Below are 25,061 nucleotides of genomic sequence, written 5' to 3'. Positions count from 1 at the left end.
AGAAAAGGTAGTTTATGCAGCGCTGCCTTTCAAGATGGGAGGGTCAGACTTTTCACGGGTTATAATGAGGAGGTTAAATTGAACTGAAACAAAATGGTATCATAACTGTTGCAAGTTAGCTATTAAAAGTTAATATGAGGGGCGCCTGGGTGGCTCAATCGTTAAGCGTCTGCCTTCGGCTCAGGTCATGATCCCAGGGTCCTGGGATCGAGCCCCACATCGGGCTCCCTGCTCAGCGGGAAGCCTGCTTCTCCCTCTCCCCTGCTTGTGTTCCTGCTCTCGCCATCTCTCTCTGTCAAATAAATAAATAAAATCTTAAAAAAAAAAATTAATATGAAGAGGGGCACCTGGGTGGCTCAGTCAGTTAATCGAGCCCAGGCTCCACACTGGGCATGGACTCTGCTTAGGATTCTCTCTCTCCCTCTGCCCCTTCCCCCACCCCCCACACCTCCCTGCCCCCCGTTCACTGGCTTGCTAAGAAAAAAAAAAAAGTTGAAGAAATGCCACCCAGCCTGAAAAAGTAATGCTTATTAGGCAGTGGAAAATTATTACCACTAGGATATGATTTCTTTTTACTTGTTTACCTCTCAGTCTTTTACCTCTGTTCCATATAAGTTTCCTCTTTGTCTATGTCTAGTGTTACAAAATAGAGATGAAGGCCATGACAGCATATTAGGAGGGAGTTGGTGCCTTTTGGGAATTGGGAAATATTTCCAAAAATGGCACTGTACCTGTGTTAACATTGCTCAGAACTGGCAATCTTTCTAAGTAAACATTTCTAGGAAGGTGGGCACCCTCTGCCCCTGCCCAGTAATTTTGAGGTTCCCTACAGGATCAGTAGGTTTCATCTCCTATCTTCATTTTCCTAGTGTGATACACACAGAACTTGGTGGAGGCAGTAGAGAAACAGAAAGAGGTTATCTGCTCACCCTCGGGTCCCTTTAGGTCAGTAGCACAGCAAGGTTAAATGCCTCCCCCTCAGACTTCTTCCCAAAGAGTTGATGGCGCTGATGGATCAATTTGGAACAAACAGAGAGGACTCCTTCTGCTAGATAGTGCTTGGAGGTTACAGCTTTGGGTGGGCATGACCCAGGTAATGTGTCAACCTGGACACTTCAGTTGGGATAAACACACATTGCTCATTAGAGTTAACGTTTTTCTCTCCCTTCCAGTTACAGGTGCAGAATGGGCCTATAGGACATCGAAGTGAAGGTGAGCCGAGTGGCATCCCCATAGCTCTGGTGCTGGTGCCAGTGTTTGCCCTCACCATGGTGGCAGCCTGGGCCTTCATGAGATACCGGCAGCAACTATGAAAAGCTTGCTCTCTTCCAGTGCTCCCACTAGAAGACACATTTTCTTTCCCTCTCACCCTCGTCCCCTGCCATTCTCCCATATCCTTCCCTCTCTGCATAGCCAACACGTCCTTGAAAGAGACTGCTACCCAAGCAGGACCTCACTGTCCAAATGTCCACATCCTCATATCTAATGGGAGAGTGAAGGCATTGTTTGAAAGAAAGCTGAAGAAAAGACATGCTTAGAACAAATGGGGAGTTATGTATTTTGCTAGGATCACCAACAGAAGTTCAGCTACAACCCAAAGAGGGAAAGGTCCAGTCTTTCCATCAGCACGGGTGATACCTTTTTCTGAGCTGGCATGCCTCAAAGGCCAGCTGTGTGATGCAAGAGAAGAGAGGATTTTTCTTCTTAATGATCTTCCTTGGGAAGTTTTTGTGGCCTTTATTTAATTTCTATCTACATACTTGGGTGCCTATATCAAACACAGGATAATGAGAGCCTTTTTACTTTTGTAAAATAAATGCGTGCGCACGTGCACACACACACACACACACACACACACATATCCATACATGACAGTATAATAGTGATGCCTTACGGAGAATTAAAGAAGTGGAAAGCTGCTCTGTGGTTTCAGGTTTCTGATAAAAGGGAAGTTCTTAATGGAAGAATTTGATACATAGCAGGAGTGAGAGAATGAGCCTTGAAAGAGGATGCCCAATCTGAGTCATTTAAAAAAAAAAAAAAGGCAACTAATTAAAAATCTTAGAACAATATTTCTTCTCATAATAGCTATGCTGAAGTGGAGGTAAAATGCCATAATCCAGCTTTGTGCAAGTCAATCTGTTCCACACCCTTTGAGATGTAAAGATATATCTTACTCGTTCTCTGGGCTGCCCCAGTGACTTTTTTGGTACCTCATAGTCCTGTTAAAAGGATCAGCTGGAATGACTGTAGTCAGAGCTTTGGTGATGAGGCCAGACCAACCCAGTGAAAGAACTCTAAAATACAAAAGGATAATGACCCCAAGGTGACACCTGAACCCTCTCAGGCCATCTAACAGATTTTTTTGGTTTCTAGTGATAGGCAAATTCTAAGAGAAGGAACTGCTCTCTGGCAGGATAGGCATGAAATCAGCTCTGCTCCTGATTCAGTTGAGAGGGTTTGGATTGCAGGTTTCTTTGAAAGGCTCTAAACACTGGCTATGGCTTCTAATAAACCCTTTTGCAGGGAATGGGAAGGAAAGGGGTTTTGTTTTGTTTTAGTGGGTAGGGAAGTTTGGTGGATGTTTCATGGGGAAACCTTGAGAGAAGGTTATGGATGAATGGATGCTCAGGAATACCAAAGACATTAATGAGGTGCAAACCATTCTGTTCGTGTGATATCGAACGTTGGTTTTAAAACACTAAGGAGAGCTGAACCAAGACTAATTCTCTGGCTTAAAAAAAAAAAAATCATTTCCGTCCTCCAAATATATTATCTAGACTATAGGCCTTACATAATCCTGACAGCATGAGTGTGAAGACTTTCCCTGAGGTAACCAGTTGTGTCCAGTTTTTAGTATGGATAATCCAGTAAGCATTTGTTGATTGGACACCACCTTAGTTAAGACACTTTCACAAAGAATGTCACATTTATATTGCAGACAGCAACAGGGAACAGTTACTGAGAAGACACTTGAGAAAGTTCCAGGGAGGAAGGGGATGAATTAAGGACCCTTGAGGAGCTCACAGTCTAGTTAAGAGAATTCATAAATAGATGAGCAGTTAAAAGTAGCAACAGACATGTGCAGGCAGCCATCACATTTTTTTCCCCCAGGAATTCCAAAAAAGAAAGCTGTCACATAATGGCATCAGGCCAGAGTGGGAAGGGGAGGCTTTTAAAAATAAAAACCATCGTAAGACCTTGCCTCTGGGCCAACCATTGGTATAGGGAGAAACTTGCTTTAAACAATCCTGATAGGACTTGGGCCTTTAGACCTGAAGTGTTCAGTACCTTTGAGCCTCACTTGGACGGCTGCCCCTGTGGGTCAGCAAAGACGCACTGACAGTATTCCAGTTCTCCCCTCGACCAGCCCCGCTGTGCGGGCCCAAGCCGTGCCGCCCTCCCTGCGTCTGGAGGCTTGTGCGACAGCTTCTGCCGTGGGCCTGCTTCCCTCCCAGGGTTCATCTCAGGGTTTGGACATCAACTCCTGAGAGGACCTTGAGACATTCACAATGAAGCAAATGGCAAGCAGGAGGGAAAGCTATCTAGTGTTTTTTTGTTTGTTGGAAGATGTAAATAAAAAGGACTCCTATCACCTCGTTGGTAGAAGTTTTGCTTTGTTTAATGATAGGGATTCTTATGCACTTTAATAATTTAGATTTTCCCTGGAATTAAAGAGCATTTAAAGATCCATGATTAAAGTTTTAGGCAAGTATACTATTCAGTTTTTATTTCTGATTCTCTACAAAACTAAATTATTATCCTAGATGAGGTATCGGATTTTATTGTAAGTCATTAAAAAAATTCATGATCTTTATAGATGGAATCTAATATTTCTTTCACGTTATAGATTGTATCTAATATTCCTGCTACCTAAATTACTGTGTTTAAAGTTTTGAAAATTGAGTGCAAGTATTTTAAGACAACATACTTAAAACACTTTTCTGTATTTATCATCTTACATTGCACACAGAATTTAGTAAGACATTGTTTGCTTCTGTTGTCTCTCTTTTCCTGCCAAGTTTTAATCTGTGCTATTGATTTCACTTAATTATTCACACCATCTAGCCATGTATAATGGAAAAAGGAAATTAATATTTGTTACTGCATTTTGTGCCACGTAGTGTACTAAACCTGGGTGGGTACACTATTTGTTCATGACTCACAATTCTGAGATCTAAGTATTGTTAAAAAGACACTAAGGAAAAGAGAATAAATTACTTTTCCTAAGATTACATAGGTGGTAATGATAGAATCAGGATATAACTTAGGACTTCAGGTGCCACTGTCAATGATATTTCTCACTGGCCACAGCTCTCAAAGTGTGGTCTCTGGATAAAAGCATCGGTATCACTGGGGAACTTGTTAGAAAAGTAAATTCTTGGGCTTCACCCCAGACCTACTGAATCAAGCTGCGTACAGCACCCAGCAATCTGTGTTTTAACAATCCCTCCAGGTGACTGGTTCGCAGTAAAGTTTGAAAATCACTGCTCTCTACCAATAGTTCTCCCCTTTTTCTCAGGTTAGAATCATCTGAAGAGCTTGTAAAATTCTTGTGCCCAGGCTGCACGTAGACCAATTAAATAAAATCTCCTGGGTGGGGGGGTGAGACTTAGGCAGCAGTAAAATAAAGTTCATTAGGTGGATCCACTCTGCGGTGTCAGTAAACAATGCTCCGTGGCATTTAAATTATTAAATAAAAACTTAAAGGAATTATCAAATCACACACAGGCATTTGCTCCAGTATAAAATGAGAATTTCACTTGGGCCTTTTTAGAGCCCAGCTCTCTGTGAGCTTCTGCCCAAGTATAGATGTAGAATAAGAAATAGAGCATTCTACGGCTTCTTACTTGCTGAGGACTGACCAGCAAAATGCATTAGTGTTTCAGTTTGTGCATCTGTTAAATAAATTAGAACCCAATCAAAGAACATTGGAGCTAAAAGGGAGCAAGAAAGATTCTAGGATGAATCTAAGATAGAGATGAGAAAATCAAAGCTCAGAGAGGTAAACAAACAACTCCGATCAAAGACTTAATCTGTTGCAGAGGTGCCCTTTCTGTCTCATATTTATGTCTGGAATGTATGCACTATATGAACATAGATGAAACTATCCTTTTTATCTCAATCCACTTCTATCTTCTCTCTGGGCCTTGAATAGAGACCGGGGACTGCAAGCCATCATGCAGAACTGGGAGATTCCACGGAATAATCTGTGAAAGCCCTAATATAAAGTTCAATCACATGAGTTCTTCTGTGACTAGTTCCAGTAGTTCTAAACTAGAGAGGGTGTTTTTTGATGTTGGACATTGTTTTTATTGTGTAAATAGCAATTTAAACTATATTTAAAGAAATGGAACAACATAAACATTAGGCTGTCAAGTATGGGCAAGGGGTGGGGAGTGACATTTGTGTAATTTCATGTGGAGCCAATAAAGATTTTATTCTAGTCCATTTTAGTCAGAATTTATCTTTGGACAGATGAAGCTTTTTTCTTTCAACACATGAGTGCCTTACTATATACTAGCTGACAATACAGAGATGCATGAGATCTAGTCACTCTAAGCTGAAATAGCTCATTATCTGAACGTGGGGGAGTATTTGTTGGTGATCTTAAAGTATTTTGCTAACATCATCTAGAAGTAGAAGATTAAGTTATGAAGCTCTCAACCTCTTACCTATAATAGGTTTAGAGTTGGTTACTATCCTGGAATAAGCCCCTTTTGCTCTTTTTCTTTGTTCTGTTAAGCAAATTTTTTTGAGACCAGCACTCACATCCAAAAGGGCAATTGTGATAAAAAAGAAGACAGAATTTTAAGGAATTCTGTTCTGATCGGAACCAGGTTCTTAATTGCCATAGACTCTTGCCTGATGTTGATATTTATACACACACACACTATAAAACACTTGATGTGCTTACCTGATGCCTTTGCTACTGTAACAACCTATATCATAAAAAAAGTATTGCTGTGTCTAAAGGAGTTCTACAAATGCTAGGTCCCTAAACATTTTCCATACTGTTCATGTTCTTTTTCTTTTTGCAGGGGGAAAAGAGTAGGGGAGAGCGCTGAAGTATGTTTTCAAATGCAAGTCAGTCATTAACAGAGTCATTGACAAAAGAACTTCACTAAATTTATTAACCAGTCACAGGAAAATGGGATGATCCCTCTTCCTAGTTTACAGATTTCCGAATTGAATCCCAATTTAATTCTGCATTTGCAATGCTGATTTGAATATGAGTTTCTTATTCCTGGATATATGTGCATTTTTACCCACGGGCCATGTTACTTCTCATACAATTATTTTCCTTATGAACCTTATTTTGCTTCCTTTTTACTTTGATCCTAATTCACATTGCATGCCTAGATCTAAACAGCAATCAGTTTCTCAGGTCAAATAGATGCCCTGTTGTAACTTGGAAGACACAGGGACTTAAAACCGTATCTTCTAGGGAATATCACCACAGATTAAATTGTAAAAGAGGCCATTAAAATAGCTGATAATCTCTCCTAAGCTTTGCTCTTTGATACCAGAAATAGCAAACAAGATAACAGTGTATCTGACTGTGCCTCGCTCATATCAGCATTCAATGAAAACTTTTTGCATTTGTCAAGGAACCTTTACATCTTTTATCTACCTTATTTTGGAGATTATTGAATAAATATGTCCTTATTTTTCTGCATCTCACAGAACAGTGGAAAGAGGAAAGGAAGAAGTCTGAATGACCAGTTTGGGGTTTGGCTTTGATGTAGGAGATAAGGATAAGGGTACACACAGTCGCCAACATTTACTATCTTATTTGTATCCCCTCTATGCCCCAAGAGCCTGACAAGACATATAAAAGGCAGACATGGGTTTGTGCCACAGAATGAAAAAGGACTTGTCAGAACTGAATATTGACCTTTTGTCTAAGTTGCTTTGCATATAGTTGACTTGGATGAAGAGAAAAGGCAGTTTACCTTGGTCATCATTGCTCTGTCACATGACTTAAGCAAAGTTCAGACCTGAACGAAATCCAAGGGCTAGTCTATCATTGTAGTGTGTACAGAATGGCCCTTTTCTCCCTTGATGGGCAAAGAAGATATGTCAGTTATCAATTACATAACAAACCACTGCAAAACCTCATGAGTTAAAACAATATTTTAATAATTTTTAAAAGATTCTGTGTGTTTCTGAGTGTTTCTTCTGCTGATACCACCTGGGGTCACATGCAGCTGCATCCATCTGATGGCAGAACAGGGGTGAGGGCTGGGTATTCCAGAATGGCCTCACTTTGGCACTTAGTCCTGGCTATTGGCTAGGGTGCCTTGATTCTTCACCACGTGGCCTCTCATCTTCCAATAGGCTAGACTGAGCTCTTCACAGCATGGGGGGAGACCATATCTGATCAAGATTTGAAGCCAGACCAGAACTTTTTCTGTGCTCTTTATACTCCACCACATTGCCCTTGCTTGTGTGTCTAAGAAGAAAATAATGCATGTAGAAGAATAATTTATTCATGGAAAATTTATTTGCCAGAAGTCACAAAGAGTAGGGACTCTTCAGGTGCAGATAGAAGATAGGGAATAAGAAAAGGTTGGTAGTTTTTCTGACCTGTTTTAGATATTGGGTATTAATAGAATAATTGAGGTATAGTAAGGCCAAAAGATCAGGAGACAACTGACATTGAAAAGACAGCCTGTTACACAAGGTTCCCAAGAGAAGGGGACACATCCTGCCATGGGGACCACGGAGGAAAGCACTAGCATTGGTCGTAAGGCAGAGGGAAAGGGAGGAGGTGTGGACAAGAGCCGTTACTGTGGTTGCATGGGAAAGAGCAGGCAACGCCAGGTAAATAGGGTTAGGATTGTCTGGTTTGAATAATTGTAGTGGTCTTTGTGGCATACCTAGTTGTCTGGTATCTGGCCTTGGGGTGATTAGGGCATGTGAATAATGACCCTGAGCGTGAGAGCTCCATAAAGGAGTGTGGGCTCCAGATTGTTTGGTTCGTATTGGAGAAGTACACTCATGAGAGAGTTGTTCACTATCTGTAAAAATCCGTTGACCCTGGGAGGAGCAGTCCCTGGGGCAGGGTCAGCGAGGCCCCAGATGTCAAAACATTAAAATACAAAAAATAAAAAACCTAGTGAATGCACTTCCACTACTTCTGTCGTGGGTTCTCTGTCCCTCTAATTTCTACTGTTTCTCCCAAACCTATAGAAATGACTGAGATACATACCCAAAGGTAATCTGAACTCTCTAGAAAATAGCCAAGAACAAGGAAGGAAGCAATGACAACAATTTTTTTTAAAACCTGAGCAATCAAATATCACCAAACCCAGGAGCAAAAAGTCCTCAGTTTTATTTGATATAATTTTCTAACAAGCTTGGTTAGCCGGTTTCCTAATCCATAATCAATTACTAGTTAAAATTATGGCTGGTTCCACTGCCTGCTAGGGTCTGGCAATATGTAGCCTGCAGGGCCCCTGAGCAGTTAATGGGGAGTGATTCTTCCATCTCAAAACTTTCATCCATCCTCAACCACACTGCAATTGCATTTCAAACTTTGTACCTGAGGCCAATGGTTAATTAGGAACCACTGTATAGAGAAGAGGTTTTGAGTTAGCTTTTCTGGACAGCAACCACTATCTAAAGCAAAGGACCATGTCAAATGACCCTGGGTCATTTGGGCCCATTCTGTTTGGTGGCATGTCACTTTCAGCATTTTATTCTGTCTCTTACTATTCCCCACCTGTCACATTGTTCCTTGAATCTTAGTCCAAACCACCATCCAATTTCACGTGGACTACTGCATTAGCTTTCTAACTGCCCTCTTCACTAGCCATTGTGTTGCCCTCCAATTTGCTTGCCTTAGACTAGAGATCCTGGTAAAAACAGATTCAATCATGTCTTTCCTCTGCTTAAAAAGCCCCTAGAAGTTTCCCATTGCCCTTCAGATTCAGTCCAAAATACTCCAAGGCACTGTACGATCTAGTTCCTGCTGGCTCTCCAAACTCATTTCACCCAACATTTCACCCTTTTTCTCTGATCCCTCCCCTCCCTGGCCTTTTGGTTACTCAGAAATGCCAGACTCTTCCCCTCAGGGTCTTCATACAAACTTTAAAGTTTATGTGTTTGCTCCTCCACTGATTTCCTAGTGAAATTCTCAACTTCATGTCATTTCCTCAGAAGGCTTCTGTTTTCTTTTCTTTTTTTTTTAAGATTTATTTATTTATTTTAGGGGGGGCGTATGTGAATGAGGGGGGAGGGACAGAAGGGGAGGGGGAGAGAGACTCCTCAAGCAGACTCCCCACTGAGCATGGAGCCCACCACGGGGCTCGATCTCTCGACCCTGAGATCATGACCTGAGTTGAAATCAAGAGTCTTAACTGACCAAGCCACCCAGACGCCCGAAGCCTTCTGATTTCAAGCTTGTCTAGCCCCAAGGGCACCCTGGGCTTGGTTCCCTAGCTACAGCCTGCACACCCCCTCCCCATCACAATGAGCTTCAGGCACCTGCTCCCCATAGCCCCCTCTGCCTCACCACAGAAGCCTCCACAAATTGGCCCTTTACCATCCAGTTTCTCCATCCCTCAGACCATCCTAATACAAACTTCTAATGCATTTATGTTTTGTTTTCAGATTTTCTTCTTTTTCTCCTCAGTGCTCTAGTCTCCAATCATTCTTCTTGGACTTCTAATTTTTCCCTGGGCATCAATTCTGGGGTTACACAGAAAATGATAATTTTTTGATGGACACCAATATATGCAGACAGTAAAAAGCTTTGCACCCTGTCCCCATGAAGGACAGGCTTTAAGAAATCAAATGCTTCCAGAAACCTTCAAACAACTGGCAAAGGAAGTTGATATATAAGCCCTATGATCATATAGTCAGAAGGAAAAGGCTCTTGGATTCATGAAATGGCAAATTCCTTTAAGGTACCAGTAAAACCACCTATATAATAGTCCCCAAGAAGAACTTAATAGAGGAGGGATAAAATTTTGCACGGGGATGGGGGTACAGGAAACAAGTGCTCCCCCCCTTTTTTAAGTAGGTTAATGCAGAGCTTGTTTAAACAAACATGCAACAAAAAACAAAAGTCAAATAATTCAAAATAAAGTACAAAAAAATCACATTAAAGGAGACCCATAGCAACACTGTTTATATGCCCATCCCTCCAATCCTAAATTCTCTTGCATTCTATAACTGCTCCAGACTCTTTCCCATGAATTTTCATAATTTTTACCCAGCACTCCCCACGGTGCAGCTTGACTTAACCTCTAAGGCTAAGTGCTCCCACCTTATTGTTTCAGTCCCCTGGTTTGCAAGGTGTCTCTTCCTTGGAGAGATTGGGGTGACAGAAGACTGGAGAAATAGCGGTAAGGAATTTTCAGTCTCACTTTAATAAAGCTTCTCCTCATCAGTCCAAAATCTCCTTTGGCTCAGCTCAGGTGATGCTTCTTTGGGGAATGGGGGTGGGGTGGGAGGTTTGACTCATTTCCTCAACCTCAGAACCAAAAATTAAACCCCAACATTCAAATTCAAACTCTGAAATATCCTTCTCTCTTTCCTGTTTTCATCCTGCTTATACGCTATTTGGAGCAACAATAACTTTATACACTAAAACTGATAATACAGTGTGATAGTGTTCTGTGATATATATTAGCCAAAGGCTACTGGAGCTCTGAGAAGGGAGTAATTTATATTTCCTGTGGAGTAAAGGAGGCTTTAAGAATCTGGTGTCCTTGAAGCTGCATTTTGAAGATGTGGAAGTTCATGAAATACTCAGGGAATAGTATCTCCTCCAAGATGGAGTATGGAGTGAATGAAGAAGAGTAGCAGAAAAGGCAGGCCATTATACAGGACCTTAAATTCCTTGCTAAGAAAATTGGAGTGACTTGTGTAGGCAAACAAATGAACAAATAAAACCAACCAGGAGAATCTCATCATTTCTGCTTTTTAGATAACTTTTCAGCAGTGTGGAAGACAGACTTGAGAATCACAATTAAGGTTATGTCTGTCTGTTTGTTTGTTTTTCATATTTGACCCGGTGGGACTATAGATATGGTCTAATCTATAGATTAGAGCAGGTGAAAGGTGGAGCTGGAGTTTCTCTTCTGAAGACCACTTGGGGTGACTTCAATATGTGGAAGGATGACAAGGGATTAAACCAGGAACATTCCAGTGGCAATAGAGGCAGGGACAGATGGGAAGATCTCAGGGATAACATGGGAAATGTTACTCCGTGTCACCTGTATTTTATACTATTATGTCATCTCAAATAGTACTTGGTAGGTGAGGCTTTCTTGGACTCACCCTGGCAAATGGCACGTGGGGGCTGTTTCCTAAGCAACTGTTGTACTTAAGGCACATGTTCATTTGTTTGTCCATTAAACTGCCAGCTTCTTTAAGGTAGGGATTGTATCTTTTCATCTCTGTTTTCCTCGAACCTTCTAATGACCTGCAAAAATGTGTGCTGGAGGGATGCAGAGTGAGTGGAAAATAGACATTCATAAATGACTGAAGATTACAGGCTATCTAGTAGTTAAAGTAACTAGCATTAAGGGTTCAGTGATATCAAGGCACTACACTGCCATTCAACCTACCCTTTCGTGGTGATTTATTTATTTCTAAATCTTTATTAAGCTGGTAAACTCCCCACCCCACAAATAGCCAGAGTACCAGAAGCTGCAATACTAGCTCCAAAGTAACTTTTTTTTCTTAGCTGATTTTATAGAACAGCTACGTGTTAGGAAACGTCAGAAGACGTTGGCCAAGACCCAGAACGTGGGAGGTACCGGTTTCCACATCATTTGATGAGAACTACAAACACGGCTTCAGTCCCTAAATCCCGACTGCAAACCAGTGTGCCGGAACCAAAGGGCCGACACTCGAATTTCCACCCGGGCGCGCGAGTGTGTTGCGACGCATCGATTGCTTTCGTCTGGCGGAGGCCTATCGGGGGAGGACCGAGCACCGGGAGGCGAGTCAAGGACTTCCTCCTGGGGAGGGAGCTTGGATTCGGGAGGCCGCGCTGGGCCTTTTGGACTAGGCGTCCACGCGTGGGAGAGTTCAGTCATGTCTGTACATGCGGTGATGCGCGCCCTGCGCAAGAACAAGACGCTTCGCTACGGAGTCCCCATGCTGGTGAGCGCAGGGAGGAGAACGTGTGGGGCAGGATTCCGGAAGGGGTGGGGCGTCTAGGTCGGCTGGGTCCCGGCTGCCAGGATCTGGGAGGCGGGAGGCGGGGAGCGACAGGCGGGGAGCGGCAGCCCGGGCGGGGAAGGGGCTGGCGGCAGGTGGCCGTCTCAGTCCTCTCCCTTCGCTGGTACCAGGATCCCGAGGCCCCCTTTTACTCTCCCTAGTTACCAGGCTGTGCTTCAGAGATCGAGGTCAGACCAGATTTTACACCAGGTCTGAGTGATTACCCAACTGACATTTTTTAACCCCCTGCTACACCTGGACGGTGCTGTGAATCGTTGGAACTAGATGTATTTACTTAATTTGACTGTACAATTTCGGGCATCTCCACGTTTCAGCTCCTGTTTTGTGAACTGGTTTAATTCTTCCCGGATTGTTGGTAGGAGTTAAATGAAACCTTTTGAAAATCGAGTGTTTAGCGCGGTGCCTGCCACATTGTAGCAGCCTTCAAAAGGTCGCTGACTTATAATTGATCATTTTGAAGCACCTCGAGTGTACTTTTGGTGTTTATATTCTTGCGTCCTGTCCTACACTGAGTTCCCTGAGGATCTCATTCGTATAGAAGATACAGGTTGAGGTTGACATAACACCAGCCAGAGTTGGAATCCAGCCAGACATTCCCCCTCTTTTGCTGTTTGACCTTGGCAAGTTATTTTGCTTCAGAAAGCCTTGATGTCATAGTAAATGAGACAATTTCAATAAAGCTTGTGGACAAAAGCCACTTTCTTTTAAATACTTAACAGTTTAATCCTTTGTATGGATATTGGTATAGGTGAAGTTACCAGCTTTTGCATTTAAGCAGAACTAAAGGAGAGAAGTGACCTTAAAAAAGTTTAAAGAAAACTGTCTTAAAAGATTATGTAGTAATTATATTTGTGTAGATGACAGGGCATGTGTAAAAACTATCCTCTCTATAGATTCCTCTGCCCCCAAATGGAGATCCATTCAGAAGCATTATGATTGTGGTCACCAACTTGAGGTCACCTGCATGTCCTAGTGAAAGCCAATTTGATTTTGTTCTTATTTTTCAAAATCACCAAAGCCGGGATATTAAAACCACTAATGTTGAAGTACCTTCTCGGTACTTAGGGGTTTCCTCTTTTGTTTTATTTCAGGGAATGGAAAGTACCACAGTAGCCTTTTCCCTAAATGTGTTACTCTGTACTGGTCTCTACATCTATACCTCTATACGGGACCTAAAGGACCATGTTTCAAAATACGAGTCCTAAACATATAAATAAATTGAAGTGGAAATTGTTGAATTCAGTACGCTGAAACCAAGCACTACTGGAAAGAACTCAAAAGATACATCCTCTTCATCATGTATCAGTTGCATATGCCACAATTACTATACTACATTTATCTTCAAGCTGAAATTATTTCCTCTCTTGGATAAATATTAATGCTTCATAGGACATACAGAAGAGGACTTTGAATACCAGGTATATGCAAATACTACTCTCCTTCCTTTCTTGTCCAAACTGCTTGAAGAAAGAGAATATACTTGTTTCAGCTTCCACACTGCCCACTTAGTCTTGAGAATTTACCTTTCTAATCTGACCAGTGACCTACTGGTTCCTACACACCAAAAAATTAACCCATTTAAAGTGTTCGGTTCAGCGTTTTTAGTATATTCACAGAGTTAATGCAGCTATCACCACTGTCTAACTTTAGAATAATTTCATCATCCCAGAGGAGACACTATGCTCATTAGTAGTCACTTCCTATTTTCTCCTCCCTCTCCCCCCACCTAGGCAACCACTAATCCACTTCTGTTTATAGATTTAGTAGCATAATACAACATGTGGTCTTTTGTGACTGCTTTCAATTAGCATAGTGTTTTCAAGATTCATTCATGTTGTAACGTGTGTCAAAACTTCATTCCTTTTTATGGCTAAATAATATTCCATCATTTGGATAGACAATTTTTTTATCCTAATCCTATCCTATTTATTTATCATTTTATTTATCCATTGATGAACATTTAGATTGTTAACATTTTTTGGCCATTGTGAATAATGCTGCTACGAACATTCATGTACAATTTTTGTATGGATGTATATTTTCATTTCTCTTCGTATATACCTAGTAGTAGAATTGCTGGGCCATATGATAACTCCATGTTTAACATTTTGAGGAACTGTCAAGCTATTTCCCAGAGTGGCTACATCATTTTACATTCCCACCAGCAATGAATCCTCCACGTCCTTGTCAACACTTGTTATTGTCCATCTTTTTTATTATACCCTTCCCAGTGGATGTGAAGGTATCTCATTGTGGTTTTGATTTGCATTTCCTTTATGACTAATGATATGGAACATCCTTTCATATGGTTATTGGTCATCTGTATCTCTTTTTTGCAGAAATATTTATTCAAATCATTTGCCCATTTTTAAATTGGGCTATTTTTCTTTTTATTGGGTAGAGGTCTCCTTAAACACCTGGAACCAGTAAATCTTTGTTGAGGGGCTCTGTGTGCTTGTTTTGGTGTGTCTTCAACACTCAGCCAGGCAGGTTACAACTCTGCCTTGAGCTTTTACTTCCTGCTTGCTCAGAGACTCAAGGTTAGCTATAGACAAGTGTTTAAGGCCTTCTCAGATCTTTCCTGAGCTTACACACCACTCTGGGCATGGGCACAATTCTGTTCATGAGCATTTCCTTCTGGATTCTCAGGAATATGTTTGAACTTTTCAGAGTCCTCTGTGGACACCTTATTTCTCATATTTTCCTTTTAAGCTTTTTGGTTAGACTGTTATTTGCCCTGTTGCCTACCACCTCAGGCAGTCACAATGTTAAACAATTGCCTCTGAATTTTTTCAACAAACACTTCCTGAGAGAAGTCTGTTAGTACTAGTTGAGCTCAAAGTCAGGAAAACTGAAGACAGCCTTGTGACTGAGGTTTCCATTGAACCACCAGATTTGATCAAGCAGTGACAGTTCTTAGAGAATAATGTTTTAAGGAGCCCCAACCCCATTCTGCCCCATGATTGCATTCTATTTCATTTATTTATTTATTTATTTATTTATTTATTATTAACATAATATATTATTTGTTTCAGGGGTACAGGCCTATGATTCATCAGTCTTACACAATTCACAGCACTCACCATAGCACATACCCTCCTCGATGTCCATCACCCAGCCACCCATCCCTCCCCCCACTCCACTCTAGCAACCCTCAGTTTGTTTCCTGAGATTAAAAGTCTCTTATGGTTTGTCTCCCCCTCTGGTTTCATCTTGTCTCATTTTTCCCTCCCTTCCCCCATGATCCCCTGTCTTGTTTCTCAAATTCCTCATATCAGTGAGATCATATGATAATTGTCTTTCTCTGATTGACTTATTTCGCTTAGCATAATACCCTCTAGTTCCATCCATGTCGTAGCAAATGGCAAGATTTCATTTTTTGATGGCTGCATAATACTCCATTGTATATATATACCACATCTTCTTTATCCCTTCATCTGTTGATGGACATCCACACTCTTTCCATAGTTTGGCTATTGTGGACATTGCTGCTATAAACATTGGGGTACACGTGCCCCTTCGGATCACTACGTTTGTATCTTTGGAGTAAATACCCAGTAGTGCAATTGCTGGGTCGTATGGTAGCTCTATTTTCAACTTTTTGAGGAACCTCCATCCTGTTTTCCAGAGTGGCTGCACCAGCTTGCATTCCCACCAACAGTGTAGGAGAGTTCCCCTTTCTCCACATCCTCACCAATATCTGTCATTTCCTGACTTGTTAATTTTAGCCATTCTGACTGGTGTGAGGTGGTATCTCATTGAGGTTTTGATTTGTATTTCCCTGATGCCGAGTGATGTTAAGCACTTTTTCATGTGTCTGTTGGCCATTGAAGGAGAGATAAAAAGCTTCCAGGACAAACAAAAACTAAAAGAATTTGCAAACACCAAACCAGCCCTACAAGAAATATTGAAAGGGGTCCTCTAAGCAAAGAGAGCCTAAAAGTAACATAGACCAGAAAGGAACAGAGACAATACACATAACTCTCACCTTACAGGCAATACAATGGCACTAAATTCATATCTTTCAGTAGTTACTCTGAATGTAAATGGGCTAAATGCCACAATCAAAAGACACAGGGTATCAGATTGGATAAAAAAACAAGACCCATGGGGTGCCTGGGTGGCTCAGTTGTTAAGCGTCTGCCTTCGGCTCGGGTCATGATCCCAGGGTTCTGGGATCGAGCCCCACATCAGGCTCCCTGCTCCGCGGGAAGCCTGCTTCTCCCTCTCCCATTCCCCCTGCTTGTGTTTCCTCTCTCGCTGTGTCTCTCTCTGTCAAATAAATAAATAAAATCTTAAAAAAAAAAAAAAACCACACACAAGACCCATCGATATGTTATCTGCAAGAGACTCATTTTAGACCCAAAGACACCTCCAGATTTAAAGTGAGGGGGTGGAAAAACATTTACCATGCTAATGGACATCAAAAGAAAGCTCGGGTGGCAATCCTTGTATCAGACAAATTAGATTTTAAACCAAAGACTATAATAAGAGAGGAGCATTCTATTTGTTTTCATGGTTACCATGGAGCTGGGGTGGAGAGGTGGGAATAAAAATGCCACCAAGCTTTCTGTTCTTACTGAAAGGCAGTCTTCTTTTTTTTTTTTTTCTTTTTAAGATTTTATTTATTTATTTGACAGAGAGGGAGAGATAGCGAGAGCAGGAACACAAGCAGGGGGAGTGGGAGAGGGAGAAGCAGGCTTCCTGCCGAGCAGGGAGCCTGATGTGGGACTCGATCCCAGGACCCTGGAATCATGACCTGAGCCGAAGGCAGACGCTTAACGACTCAGCCACCCAGGCGCCCTGAAAGGCAGTCTTCTTAAGAAAATGTTCCCAACATTATTGCAAGTCTTTGCTTAATTTTCAAATTTCTGAAAAAGTTGATTTGAGAACTTTTGCCAGTTTTCTCATTGCTGTGATGGAGAAGATTTTTGGAGATTCCTAGTCTGCCATTTCACTGATGTCACCTTTTGGTTCTTTTTTTCTATGTCTTTGGTGAGATTTTCTAATTTTTCATTTGTTTTAAGAACATCGGTTACTGCTCTCTCAAGCATTTTTATAATGATTCCTTTAAAATCTTTGCTAGATCATGGGACGCCTGGGTGGCTCAGTTGGTTAAGTGTCCAACTCTTGGTTTCGGCTCAAGTCGTGATCTCAGGGTCCTGAGATCCAGCCACATCCAGCTGTCATGGGCATGGGGGCTCCCTGCTCAGCGGGGAGTCTGCTTCTCCCTCTGCCCCTCCCCCACAGGTACAGGCACAGTGCTCTCTGTCTCTCAAATAATAAGTAAATCTTAAAAAAAATAAAATCTTTGTCAGATCATTCCAACATCTGGTTTATCTCCATGTTAATATCTCTTGATAGTCTTTTCTAATTCAGCTTGCTGTTTTCCTGATTCTTGCTCTGACAAGTGAGTTTTTATTGTATCATGGACATTCTGAGTATTATGTTAGGAAACTCTATATCCTATTTAAGTCTTCTACTTTAGCAAGCAGTCACCATGCTTAGACTTAGCTGTAGGTAGTAGCATACTATTTTGGGCTTTCTTTCCAATGATAATTTAGGTTCCAGAGCCCTTGCAGTGCTATTCTGGTCTGCTTTGTTTACCTGGTGCTGCTTTTTTCCTCTGGTGCCTGCTTGATCCCTTCTAAAGGTGGAGTGTTAGTAATCAACGTGTGCATATTTTTAAAGTTATAAGATTGATTGAGCTCACAAAAGAAATTAATGTAGATAGAGAAGACCAGTCATTGTGCCCTGGGGTACTCCAGCATTAGGGGATTGAGTGTACAGGAAGAACCAATAAAGGACACTAAGAAGTATTCTCAGGTAAAAGAAAAACCAGGTTTAAGGGAAAAGGAGGAGAGTGATCAACTGTGTCAAATTTTGCTCATGAAATAAGATGAGAACAGAGAGTTAACCATTGGATTTGGTAACGTGGATGTGTTTGGTGGCTGGAATGGGTCTAAGAGAGAATGGGAGGGACAGTGAGCATCAACAACTCCTTTGAGAAATTTTACTGCAGATAGGAACAAGGAAAGAGGATAGTAACGTGAGGAAGTGAGGTCTAGAGAAGTTTGTTAATAAGTGGGAGAAATAATAGCATTTTTTCATGATGAATCATGTGGTAGTGAGCAAGATTTTCATGATAAGGAAACGAGAATTGATGAATCAGGGTCCTTCAGTAAATAAGATGATATGGGATCTATTGCACAAATGAAGATATTTAGTTAGGAGTGTAGATACTGTGGTAATGAGTGGTAGGTGGTGTAGTGCAATCTGATCCTAATCAGAATTAGCACAGACTTCACAGAGTAAGGGAATAGTCCTTCATGAAACTCCGCTTATTTCAGACACCAGCTGAAAGCTCTGGGATTCTTGGCCCACCTGTGCTTCTGGTCAACTGGCTATAAATTTGTGGGTTCCTATTAACCCCCTCAAGTTTAATAATTCACTAGAATGACTCACAGAACTCAGAAAAGCACTATACTTAACAATTATTGTTTTATTATAAAGGGTACAAATTAGGAACAGCCAAAAGAGACCCACAGGGTGAGGTCTGGGAAGGTCCCAAATGCAGAGTTTCCATGTTTTCCTCCTGTGAAATCAGGGCATGCCACCCTCCCAGCACATTAATGTGTTCACCAACTAGGAAGCTCAACCAAGCTTCAGTGTCCAGAGTTTTGTTTTTTTTTTTTTAAGATTTTATTTATTTTTTTGTCAGAGAGAGAGAGCACAAGCAGGGGTAGTGGCAGGCAGAGCAGGTAGAGGGAGAAGCAGGCTCTCTGCCAAGCAAGGAGCCCAATGCGGGACTCGTGACCTGGGATCATGACCTGAGCTGAAGGCAGACGCTTAAGCGACTGAGCCAAGTGTCCAGAGTTTTTTTTAATTGGGTTTCATTATCTAGGTATGGTTAATTGAATCATTAACTGTGTGAGAGAACTCAGTGTCCAGCCCCATCTCCTTGGAGGTCAGGTTGATATCATATGGCTTAAAGCCCCACCCCTCTAGTCACATGGTTGGTCATTCCAGCATGGCCCACCGGTATACTGCAACTATCTAGGGGCCTACCGTGAGTCACCTCATTAGCATAAATTCAGGTGTGGTCCTAGGGGCCCACCATCAATAACAAAGATACTCCTGTCACTCAGGAAAGTCCAAGTTAGTACCTTCCTCTCAGGAACCCTAGACAAAGTTCAGGCAAATTCTTCATTATGTAACATGTGGGTACTGTAATTGCAGTAGTTCCAGAAAGAGGTGATGGTGGCCTGGACTAGAGTATTAGAAGAAGGTATAGTTAGAAATTGTCAGATTCAAGAAATGTTTTGAAAGTAGAGGTGACAGAACTCAGGGATGGATTAGATGTGAGATATGAATGAGAGGAGCTTATGATGATTACAAAGAAGTTTGCTTGAGCCGTTGGATGAAAGCAGTTGACATTTACTGGGATGTGAAAGATTGGGGCAGAAAGAGTGTTGGGGTAAAAGTCAAGAGGGTTTTTTAAAATGTTAATTTATATATATCTGTTAGACTTTTTTTTATTTTAAAGATTTTATTTATCTGAGAGCATGGCGGGAGAGGCAGAGAGAGAGGGAGAAGCAGACTCCCCGGTGACAGCCCAATGTGGGCGGATCCCAGGACCTGGAGATCATAACCTGAGCTGAAGTCAGATGCATAACCAACTGAACCACCCAGGCACCCCATATATCTCTTAGGCTTTCAAGTGAAAATGTCAGGTAGGAAAGCATGTTTCAGTTCAATGGGATGTTTCCCATTGAAAATGTGCATTTGGAAGTTGTTAGGTTATAGAGCCTATTTAAAGCCATGAAATTGGATGACATCAGCTATGATATGGATTCAGTGTTGGTTGTGAATAGTTAGAAGAAATGTGAAGATTTGAGCCTTTTGGGATACTACCCCCCCGCCGTTGGGAAGATGAGGAAGAATGAATAAAAGGAGACTGAAACAGAGTTACGAAAGCCAGGGATGTGTCTTTTCATTAAAACACAAAGACAAAAGTTATTTTACTTATACAAATAATTCTTACATATTGACATTGCCAGATATTAGCTGCTTATATATAACAGATGTTTTTCCTGATTTGTTGTCTTTTGATTTTGTGTTGTTTTTATTTCATTTATTTGTCAGTATAGACATTGAAAATTTTTATGTGGTCAGACTTACTGGGTTTTAAAATTTATAGCCTCAAGGTTTTGTTAGTATTTCAACTTCAAAATCGTAAAGTTTTATATTTTACAATGTTTTATATCTTTATATTTACTTATTTGGTAATATTAATATATTGACATAAAAAGGAAGGTAGGGATCAAACTTTATTTTTATCCAAATTGCTAGACTTTTACAGCTTTAGGATTAGGGGTGAAAGCCCATTAGATTATTGGAGGAGATGATAAAGCAGCAATGCCAGTTGGAGGAATCTTAAGGTTTGCCATATATTAATAAGTGTGGTGTATTTTATGAGATTCTTTTACTAGTTGGTAAGAAAATGGAGAAAAATGCTGTCTAGTTAGCTTATTTTGCAAACACATAAAATTGAAAGAATTCTGGTCTTGAAGAAATGAGGCCAGAATTTAATTCCTAGCTTTACGCAGTATAATCATAGGCAAGTCATTTAGTTGCCTGTGCTTTTATTTCATCTGTTAAATGGATTTTTTCCTTAGCTTTAGTTCTTTTGTAAGATCAACTAATATAATGCTTGTGATGATGTTATTTAAACCATAAGGTGGAATACAAGTATGGGGGTGCAGCTGGGTGGCTCAATTGGTTAAGTGTCCAACTCTTGGTTTCATCAGGTCATGATCTTGGGGTCATGTGATCAAGCCCCACGTTGGGCTCTGTGCTCAGCACTCAGCACAGAGTCCGCTTGTCTTTCTCCCTCCCCTTCTACTCCTCCCCCCCTCAAATAAATAAATAAAATCTTTAAAAATGAACAAACAAACTAATGGGGTACTGACTTTGGTATTTGGTAATAGGATAAAATGTTTCCTAGTGACAGTACATACTGCATCCACTCTGAACAGATGAATGGTAACTCACCAAGAAAATAATATATTGGATTTCATATAAGCTGCCACTATTGGCGTTAATCTGTAGACAGAATTCTGCCCGTCTATGTTGTTTGTTTCCTCTCTTTGTTTCAGTTGCTGATTGTTGGAGGCTCTTTTGGTCTTCGTGAATTTTCACAAATCCGCTATGATGCTGTGAAAATTAAGGTAAGGATTGTAATCGGAGTTTGACATGTGTCTGTGTATACGATTGTTCCGGTTTAGGTATGTATACTTGATGTACTAAGCAGTCTGAGTTTTGTTTAATTTTTCAAGGGGTTGTATGATTTTCTTATTCTTTAAGACAACATGAATGATCATATGGAAGTGAATCATGAAATGTAAAGAATTTAGTTATCTTATTCATAGAAAATTTGCAATACTGCATTCTCAGTAGAGTTTTTTTTAGGATTTAAAAGGGACTGAAGAATGTTGGACAATTTCACTCCCATTATATTACTCCAATTATAAATTAGCTATTTCATATTAATACCAGCAATTTTATAAATTATATTGATATATAAAGTCTACTGATATACTGAAGGAAAGGAAAATTATTTTTCATTACAAATAATGATACTTATCTTTTTAGGTATATAATATATATTTATATATTGTATATAAAGCTATATATCTATATCTAAATATATGTAAAATTTATTTTACAAGTGAGGAAACTGAGGTTCAGATAGCTTCAGTAACTAACCTGTGGTTACATGGCTATTTAGAGGTAGTGCTAGGATTTTCACTCTTTTTGATTACAGTTACTAACAAATTTAGGCCAAGTGTTACATAAGAACACTAGTTAAGTAACTGATTAATTCATTCAGAAGTATGTAGTTTTTGTTTGTGGCCACATTGATATTTGAGTTTTTTCCCAAGTTTTATTTATATATAAAACATACATACATATATATAATTTCTTTTTTTTTTTTTAAGATTTTTTATTTATTTATGTGACAGAGAGAGACACAGCGAGAGAGGGAACACAAGCAGGGGGAGTGGGAGAAGGAGAAGCAGGCTTCCCGCTGAGCAAGGAGCCCGATGCGGGGCTCCATCCTAGGACCCTGGGATCATGACCTGAGCCAAAGGCAGACACTTAACGACTGAGCCACCCAGGCGCCCCCATATATATAATTTCTTATATACATATATATAATATTTATACATATAAATTTTCTACCAATATTATTGAGATCTGTTAATGAAATATATATTATATAATGAAATATATATTATATAATGAAATATATATTATATAATGAAATATAGGTTATATTAAATATATATAATATATGAATTATATAAATATATATATAATTATAAATATATATTATATATAATGAAATATAATATTATATTAATAATTATTGGTAGGAAAGTAAAGAGTATTAAAGGGACCTATCAGTTTTTTTTTTTTTTAAGATTTTATTTATTTAACAGAGAGAGACAACAGCGAGAGAAGGAACACAAACAGGGGGAGTAGGAGAGGGAGAAGCAGGCTTCCCGCTGAGCAGGGAGCCCGATGCGGGGCTCAATCCCAGGACTCTGGGATCATGACCTGAGCCGAAGGCATATGCTTAACGACTGAGCCACCCAGGCGCCCCCCATTCAGTTTTCTCAGTTAATTTTATAGTTTAAGAGAAACACCAACTCCAACTAGTCTTAAAGACAGTAAGAGGGTAAATATTAAATTTAAAAAGAATGTATAATATAATTAATCTTCCATGAAGTCATGTTTTTATTTACTTTTTCCTTTAGTATCTTGAATATATATGTTACTTTACATACATCCTACATACACCAACTATAGATCTGCTTTCATTGTCTAATTTTTTTCTCTCGTTGGTTTTGTGGGTAAATGTTCTGTCTTTGAACACACCTTGTAATTTTTTATTTTTTTAAGATTTTATTTATTTATTTGAGAGAGAGAGTGAGAGAGAGCATGAGCCAGGAGAGGGGCAAAGGGAGACAGAGAAACAGACTCCCCGCTGAGCAGGGAGCCTGACATGAGGCTCAGTCCCGGGACTCTGAGATCATGACCTGAGCCAAAGGCAGACGCTTAACTGACTGAGCCACCCAGGTGCCCCGACCTTGTAATTTGAGATTCTAGGTGGTATTGTTTTTCTCCTGAAAGGGTTTATCCTTTTTTCTGGTAGGCAGATAGACTGGGGGCTAATCCCCTTACTACTCTGGAGGAGTGAGTATTGAGGTTGATCACTTCTCCTATGTCTGTTGGCCACTTATATTTCCTTTTTTTATGTGTCCTCTGTTGTGATGTTTCAGGTCTCGGTTGCCCATTTTTTTCTGTGGGTTGTTGGTCTTTTTCTTATTGTTTTGTTAGATTTCTTTATACATGGCAGATTATAACTTTTTAGTCATCTTAATGGGGTCTTTTGATGAACAAATTTAGTGTAGTCTGTTTTATTCCTTTTTTACTTTATAGTTACTTTTTCTTTCAGTCCTTTTAAGAAGTTTTTCTTACGCCAAAATATAAATATTTTTCTATATGATTGCTAAAATTTTTGTTTTGCCTTTTATACTCAGGTCTGCAAATATAAAACCCAAATGGAATTGATTTTTTTGCATATAGTATGAGGAATTGTGATGTTCTGATTTATAAGAAATACGTATTTGGTCTTTGCCCTATTTTCTGGCATTGAGCTAAAACCCCTGGAATTTCCTAAGTGATGAGAGCAAGCAAGGTGTCTTTTGTTATGTTGATGAATTTATGGAATGCCCCTGGGTAATCTAAAGATGGGGGCTGGTTGCTAGGAGAGCCAGCCTTGTGAGACAGGGTTGAAACTTGCAGTCCCACCCCTTGACTTCCAGGGAGGGGAGTTGGGCTAGAGGTGGAATCGATTGCCAATGGCAAGGACTTAATCATCCCCATGTAATGAAGCCTCCATAAAAACCCAAAAAGATAAGGTTCAGACAGATTCCTGACTGGGGAACTTGTAGAGGTGCTGGGAGAATAGCCCTCTTAAAGAGGGCATGGAATCCCCACAGCCTTTCCGTATACCTTGCCTTTGTGTCTCTTCCATCTAGCCTTTTATAAGTAAAGTGTTTCAATTCTGTGAGCTGTTCAGGGAGCAGTTGTTGGAACCTCCAGTCCATAGCCAGTGAGAAGTGCAGGTGACATCCTGGATTTGCAATTGGTGTGTGAAGTGGGGACGGGGGCTGTCTTGGATGACTGAGCCCTTAAACTTAACCTGTGGGATCTGACTCTATCTCTAGGTAGGTAATGTCAGAATTGAGTTAATTCCTTGGTGGTTTGAAAAAAAAACCCACACACATTGGAGGAACTGTAACCGAACTAGCTGTAACTGAACTAATGTGAGTTCGTTTGCTCCTTGGTGAGTTGCAGATAGAGATTACAGCAGATAATCCATAAGAAATTGCAGCAGGTGGAGTTGTCACTCAAAGGAAATTTTATTTGCAGCAAATGAGATCATGGGAATAACTTCCAAATCGTGACTACCCAGACAGGGGTGAGAGAGTTCTTTTTATTTAAGATTAGGATGAATATTCAGAAAGGGGAGCTTTGTCATCACACATAAAGGCGGGAATAAGGTTGTGCAGGTGTTTTATGAAGCCTGTGCTCCTCCCAGGGTAGAGACTTTAACATTGTACTGAGGCAGAGTAAGTGTTGGACAAAGGGAAGGGGCTATGGATATGATCCAAGAGCCAGTATAAACTGGATGGGATCTTGGGCTGGTTACCTCAGGTAAGGTCTGCAGGGCCTTGTTTGTTCATGGCTGGGACCTTATCAGTTGACCCAGAGCCAGGATATTTCTT

At 40.5% G+C, this 25,061-nt stretch overlaps 2 protein-coding genes across 3 annotated transcripts in view; both read left to right on the top strand.

Annotated features, from left to right (window-relative positions):
- The window catches only part of SYNJ2BP (synaptojanin 2 binding protein), a 41,278-nt gene extending 34,120 nt beyond the window's left edge, over window positions 1-7,158 (top strand). The window contains exons 4-5 of one of the 2 annotated variants that reach the window (XM_078053853.1): window positions 1,173-1,212; window positions 6,042-7,158. In XM_078053853.1, the coding sequence (XP_077909979.1) occupies window positions 1,173-1,212; window positions 6,042-6,055 (54 nt within the window). In that variant the 3' untranslated portion in view covers window positions 6,056-7,158. Of the gene's footprint in view, window positions 1-1,172; window positions 5,452-6,041 lie in introns of those variants that run through there. The other variant, XM_036107265.2, reaches the window with a different exon arrangement.
- A 4,735-nt stretch (window positions 7,159-11,893) lies between these two features.
- Window positions 11,894-25,061, top strand: part of COX16 (cytochrome c oxidase assembly factor COX16) — a 32,324-nt gene continuing 19,156 nt past the window's right edge. Inside the window, exons 1-2 of the mRNA XM_036107263.2 lie at window positions 11,894-12,123; window positions 21,360-21,431. Of these exons, the coding sequence (XP_035963156.1) occupies window positions 12,055-12,123; window positions 21,360-21,431 (141 nt within the window). The 5' untranslated portion in view covers window positions 11,894-12,054. The remainder of the gene's footprint in view (window positions 12,124-21,359; window positions 21,432-25,061) is intronic.

This window comes from Halichoerus grypus, chromosome 8 (assembly GCF_964656455.1).
Source record: "Halichoerus grypus chromosome 8, mHalGry1.hap1.1, whole genome shotgun sequence".
NCBI classification, from domain to species: domain Eukaryota; kingdom Metazoa; phylum Chordata; class Mammalia; order Carnivora; family Phocidae; genus Halichoerus; species Halichoerus grypus.
This window is presented reverse-complemented; position numbering and strand designations above follow the sequence as displayed.